Source organism: Cibotium barometz, chromosome 20 (genome assembly GCF_041138505.1).
Source record: "Cibotium barometz isolate CiBa-2024 chromosome 20, ASM4113850v1, whole genome shotgun sequence".
Lineage (NCBI taxonomy): Eukaryota > Viridiplantae > Streptophyta > Polypodiopsida > Cyatheales > Cibotiaceae > Cibotium > Cibotium barometz.
This window is the reverse complement of record NC_141065.1, coordinates 8,424,963-8,431,788: the sequence shown is the minus strand read 5'-3', so window position 1 is coordinate 8,431,788 and position 6,826 is coordinate 8,424,963. Positions and strand designations below refer to the sequence as shown.

Sequence of the window (6,826 nt, the reverse complement as noted above, 5' to 3'; positions counted from 1 at the left end):
AGATGGATGCACTATATGAAAATGAGACTTGGGATTTAGTGCAATTTCCTGAAGGCAAGAAAGCCATTGGATGCAAGTGGGTGTACAAAGTAAAACATAACAGTGATGGAAGCATAAGCAGGTACAAGGCTAGATTAGTAGCCAAAGGATATGCACAGACATATGGCATTGATTATGAGGAAACTTTGAGCCCAATTGCTAAGATGGCAACAATGAGAGTTATGATAGCAGTGGCTGCATCAAAGCAATGGTCTTTACATCAAATGGATGTAAAGAATGCATTCTTGCATGGGGATTTGCAGGAAGAGGTGTGTATATGTTGCAGCCACCTGGTTATGAGGATGTGTCACCCCGAACATGTTGCAGGTTGAAGAAAGCCTTGTATGGCTTAAAACAAGCACCAAGAGCATGGTTTGATAAGATTTCTGAATATCTTGTCACTATTGGCTTTCATGTAGCCAATGCAGATTTCTCATTGTATGTGAGACATAGTGATAGAGGGGTTGTGCTTGTTGTCATCAATGTAGATGACGTGATCATTATTATGAGGAACCATGATGCAAAGATCTTTGATGTAAAGATCTTGCTTAGATAGAAGTTTGAGACGAAGGATCTGGGGGAGCTCACATATTTCTTGGGCATTGAGGTGATTAGGTCACCACATGGTATTGGATTACTGCAGAGACAGTATGGCTTGGACATGTTGTCCAAGTATGGTATGACAAGCTGTAAGCCTATCTCAGTGCCATTGGATCAGAATGGCAAGTTGAGTGCAGATTCAAGAGAGATTTTGGAGGATCCTACTATGTATAGGCGCATAGTAGGAAGCTTGATCTACATGACAATCACCAGGCCAGATTTGAGCTATGCTGTTGGGTTGGTGAGTCAATTTATGCAAGTTCCTCGGAAGCCGCATTTGGATGCATTGAGACGCATACTGAGGTATGTGAGGTCTACTTTGCATTGTGGACTATTTTATGAAACTGGGACAGAGATGTATACATGGGTATACAGATGCTGATTGGGCTGGTAGTATCTCAGATAGAAGATCTACTAGTGGCTTCATGTTTTCTTGGGGAGTGCTGCTGTGACTTGGAGTAGCAAGAAGCAGCCTTTGGTTGCTCTATCCAGTACAGAGGCCGAGTACAGAGGTGCTGCTATGGCAGCATGTGAGGTAGCTTGGTTGAGAAAGCTACTTGTAGATTTGGGTCTATCAGTGGATAGACAAGTTATCATTTTCTGTGACAACATTAGCAGTATACAGTTGGCCAGGAACCCATTTTTTCATGCTCGCACAAAGCATATAGAGGTCCACTACCATTTTGTCAGAGAGAAGGTTTTGGCACAGGAGACGTTGACCTTGTTTATGTTAGCACACATGATTAGATCGCTGACATCTTCACCAAAGCATTGGGTATAGAGAAGCTCCGCAGATTTAGGGCTTCGCTTGGTGTACATGAGATGGAGTTGGCCTCGAGGGGGAGTGTTGAGATATCGAGCTCATCTAGTGAGGCGGTGGACACTGATGACCCGCCAGGGGGATATGCCCCACACTTACACCACTGGCATGGTTGGTGAGATCATGGGTGATATGCGGCCATTGGGATGACAGGCTGTGTGATAGCCATTCTAGAGACTGGCATAATTATAGCGCCAGCTCATTTAGTTGGATTCACACTATAGAGAACCCTAGTATGTATTTGGTTGAGTACCTTTTCATATAGTGTGTACTCTTATCTTTGTATATATGTGTGTTGAGTGTTGTGTGAAGAAGAAGAAGATTTTCAGCCTCTCACCTTGTGTGTTCTCTTTTAGGATTTTGTGAGTATGTGTGTGTGCTTGCAAGAGCTCAAGCTCTCTTCTCCCCTGCATCTTTTCAACGTTGATAGGCATAAACACAACATACACTTACCGCTTGTTTCACTACGATGTATTATTATACACATCATCTAGCATGGTGTGTATTGCCACTTGTTGCACTTTCAATTAGCATGGCACATTAACTATCAATGTGCTAAATTTATAATTAGCAAAATTTAAACTCTTAAAATCAATAACATGCTAGCAAATCCATTTGTACACCATCTACACATTAATGTCTTTCCTCCCTAAATCCTAATCAAGATAGGATTTGCAAAGAGACATGCCTTAATGGAATCACATTACCTTATGGAGCGACCCATATGAGGAATTGCTCGGGCCTCAGTAGTTACACCAACAATGGACCTCAGATCAATTATCCCACCCATATGTGGTTCTAAAATTTTATCCATCAAATGAGATTTTGAAAGAAGATTTGACTTGTTACATGAACTAACAACTATTGCGAATATCCTCACATCCAAATCTTCATGTCCAATCTGACAAGGATTGATTACGCACAATGTATGATCTATCGTGCAAGTACACACAAGATAGTGTTGGAATCTGCTTATAGTGTTTATATGAGAGTTTAGTTTTTTAAGGCATCCACCAATGTAAATATTTTATATAGTTACATAGTTGAAGTAGACCTATTATTTATTACACTCCACGCATGTGATGATCCGGAAGTTCTCTTATAAGTGAGGAAGGGCCACCCAAAAACTTTGAAGCATTGTCTTGTATGTGGTTGGCACCCTTGATGTGCGCAATGAGCTATGTGTGATTGCCCACCATCACCACCACCTCTTGTCCAACTAAGAGGAAGATCACACGGCCAAATGGCATGCAGAAACGGCCCATTTTTGCTCGCCATCGGAATCATCAAAAGTAGTGCAAATGTTTTTTGAAAAATGGGAAAACTATATAGGAAAAAGAAAACCTCATTGAACTTGTTGCAAACCACTATGGGCATTGTGAAAACTGCCTCGTGTGTGGGGAAACCAGCTGGTGTGAATCCAAAAGATTTGAATATTCTAAAATATCCTTGTAGGGTGGGCCACATGTGGCCCGAATACATGACCACCGTTGGTCAGAAATGCGCACATTTTGGCCTCCATGTGATCTTCCTCTAAGCATCTTATGGGGTGCATCTAGTCTTCTTGTCCGGCGGTCACGTCTACAAAGGCCGCCCACCGTCCACTTGCGCCGGGGGGGGGACAACTTTTAAACTTCAAGGAAATGTGTTATCCAATATGAACACTCTAAGTAACCGTTGGAAAACATGGCGGGAATTTGTGTGGGAATTTTGAAAGAGCGGATTCCAAGGGGGAATATAAATATAAATTAGAAGCTAAAAATGATGAATGGAATCGAGCGTGGTGGCGGAATTTGGGCCGCATGCCAACACCCTAAAAATAAACCTTCAATCGAATTCAAAAAAAGAAAAAAGAAAAACAATATATTCTTCGTTTCTCTTAGAACGTGGCAAAATTTTAAAAAACATCATCAATCGCTTGCCCTCTGCACACCGACAAATCGCCACCTTAACTGACCTGTTGGTCTGCCTTCCTTAATTGCATCTTCATTACCCTTGCCTCTATAAATCCTCCCCTTAATCTGTTGTTTTGCCCACCTTTCCCTCGAATTATCCCTTAGTAATCACTAGCTTAATCATCTCTTAATCACCTCATTATATCTTGTTTCGCAATGCCTTCTTGCCCCGGCTCTCCTTCCCCGCTTGCTTCTGATAACAATGTATTGGCCAAACACCCAGCTCTATCTCGCAATCAGTCGGTTTCTGAGTGCCATGGCGCCCACCCCCCGTCTGCCATATCTCCACAGCCTCAGAGGAGAAGGGCCAAAAGCTTCAGCCTATCTGATGACGATGGAGATGATGCAGTGGCCGGTGACAAAATGATTAAAGCTAATCAACTCCCTGCTGCTAACTCGGTGTTAATGAGCTCATCTAGTGATGATCTAGATTATGCTATACACGAGCTTTTCCGCAGCAAAAGCAAGCCCAAAGGGAGGCCGTTGAGCCTCTTGACAAGCCTGTTTTCGTGCTGGAATCCAAGGAGAGCTTCATCAGAAGCTCCCATGTCTGCAAGCAAGCGGGTGGCTGCATTGCTAGAGATAAGCAAAAAGCAACAGTTCGAATTAGCCAACAAGCAAGACACCATAGATATGCTAGAATGGCAGCTTGAGCAAATGCAGGCTTTGGAGTCCATGGAGAAGCAGATGGAGGATACTGCCATGCTGGAGAAAAGCAAAACGCGAGAAGAAAGCAAAGCCAGTGAATGCAATGAAGCCCATGATCATGAATGGAATCATACAGACAGAAGCATAGCCACCCTCTCCTTATTTGAGATGGCCACAATTAGGGCCAGATTTGCCATAAGATCGTTCGGCAAGGCCTTAATTAAGCAATTAGAGGCATCTGGCTACTCGGTTCTGAAGACTTTAATGGAGTTGGAGCCCGGGGTGGCCTTCACAAGGAAAGAGCATGTGGTGTATGCATTGGAGTCAAGGATTAACAAGGCCTTTTACCATTGCTTCGAGAACGATAATTTCGATAATTCGGGGCTAATGCAGATACTTAATCCAGTGGCAAGGTGTGCAGCAAGGTTGGAGGAGTTCCAAAAACTGAAGCTCGTGGAGGTGGGGAATGCAGTGAACAGCAGCCACCCATCATTCAATGAGGAGTTTAGGAGGTTTTGTGAGAGGAAAACAAGAGAGTTGTGGTCTCAGTTTGCATGGAGCATAGCATTCAATACAAGTGAGGAGAGAGATGTGTTTACTGCTGCTTTCTTGGATGCAGCCAAGGGGGTGTGGCTCTTACACAGGCTTGCTTTCTCTCTACACCCCCATGTGCTTATCCTTAGAGTAGGCAAAGGTCTCCACATTGATCCCACCTATGTAGAGGCTGTTCCTGACCTTGTTGATGGTAAGCCTTGCCCTACATGCTTTCAAGCCAAGGTGGAGTTCCTCGTCGTCCCGGGCTTCCACGCCATGGACAAGGTCATCAAATGCCAAGTCTATCAACATGTACATTGCTGATCTTGTATATGCTGCTGTTCTTTGCAGCATGCTGCCTATCAACAAGAGCCTATCTATCTTCAGAGCTTGTTTCTCAATCATGAAGATGGCCTTTTCTATAATCACATTGTGGTAGTTTTTGACCTGCACCCCATTAAGGTCCTGCTAGCTAGCTTTGCAGCACACTTGTGTCCATCTAGAACCCATTTAATCCTACTCCTCAAGCTGATGGCCCCATGATACTACATACAATAATACATATGCATACCTACTGTTTTTTTGTTTTTTTCTTTCTCTTTAACAACCTTAATCTTTTTTTTTTTGCTCTATAGAGCATATTATCTCAACAACCTCCTTAATCTTCTTTCTTGTTTTTTGTTAACAACCTTAATCTATCTTCTTTTTTGTTTTTTTGTTAACAACCTTAATCTATCTTCTTTTTTGTTTTTTGTTAACAACCTTAATCTTTTTTTTTGCTCTATAGAGCATATCTACTGTTTTTTGTTTTTGTTTTTTTTAAACAACCTTAATCTTTTTTTTTTTGCTGTACAGAGCATCTTATCTTGTTAAATAGGATGGTCATTGCTTTACCCCCCCCCCCCCCCCCCCCCCCCCCAAAAAAAAGGCTCATTAATTTGATTCTCATGCTTAATATTGTCCTTCAGTTTTGTGTTTTTTCTAGTTCTTTTTTTTTTTTTGGTTGCAAGACTAGAGTTTAAGATGAAATTGATTAAGGTGAAGGTCATCCTTGATTTGCTCTGTTGGGAAAAAGTTCCAGCCTTAATAATATGAATGGTTTGTGTTTATACGTTCAATTACTTGTTTACAAACATTTGTTAGCAACCTCCCATCTTGTATTTCACGTTCAAAATTGGCTAAATGCATTAAAAAATGCATGTTAGTCTCATTTTTAGGTCATTCAGGACAATATCAGGGATCAAAGGCCTAGAATAAAAATTAATTATTGGCAAGGTCGGGAGAGTGATAGTTTTTTATCACGTTTATTGGGTCTTATAAGTATGCTCAAAATAAAGTTTTTCGTTTATGAGTGGAAACTCTGTCTCACTAAAATGGATGTAATTTTTGTACATGTCATAAATGTGATAGGTTTCATTTATAAAATCCCTTAAAAACCACCAATTTTTCAAACCTTCAAAGTCAACAATAGGAGGCTTTTTTTAAAAGAAAAAATTGAAGGTCCAACCATACTATACCCATGATTTTTTTGTAAGCAGTGAGATTCTTAGTGTTTCTTGGTCAATGCATTTTCTTTTTTGTAGAATTATGAGGGCCCTTCAAAAGGGAGGTGTAGAACTAGCTTGACGTGAAGGGCCATATATTTTTATTCCAGAATTATGATGGCCTTTCTTCAGGTCTAAAAATGGGAGGTGTTGAGTCAACTTGAGATGAAGGTTGGTGGCTTTTTGTACTAGAGTGTATTAATACCTAGTGACATTTTGAGCCTTTTTGTGAGGCTATCAACTTGTGAGAAGCATAGCTTTCTTGGCATGGATAGAGAGTCTTTTAGAAAGTTAGAAAAGGTTCGTGCATTATAAACAAGGGAAGTTAGAAAAGGCTCATGCATTATAAACAAGGGGATTGAGCAACCAAACGCTATCCACACTAACCCAACACAACTAGTCAAACCTATCCAAGCCTTTAGACACATTGAAAAATAGAAAAAGTGAAACTTGAAGCTTTCAAAGAAGATATTGATCGAGTGTTTTTAATTAGTGTGTGACTTATTTTCCACGACAATGATGGTTTTTAAGTGAATGTCAAAGATGAGATTTTTTAAATTAGTCAGTTGGTTGAACAAGAACACACCCTCCCTCCCGCCCCATCCCCCCCCCCAAAAAAAAAGAAAAAGAAAAAGAAAAACACACACACACACACACACACACACACACACACACACACTATTCCT

General features: G+C 41.1%; 1 protein-coding gene across 1 annotated transcript; it reads left to right on the top strand.

Annotated features, from left to right (window-relative positions):
• The first annotated feature begins 3,495 nt into the window (after window positions 1-3,495).
• On the top strand, window positions 3,496-5,156 carry LOC147627515 (uncharacterized). The gene has a single exon (XM_086815086.1). It carries the CDS (start codon window positions 3,571-3,573, stop codon window positions 4,918-4,920), a length of 1,350 nt encoding a protein of 449 aa, XP_086671212.1. The 5' UTR covers window positions 3,496-3,570; the 3' UTR covers window positions 4,921-5,156.
• Window positions 5,157-6,826: the final 1,670 nt, after the last annotated feature.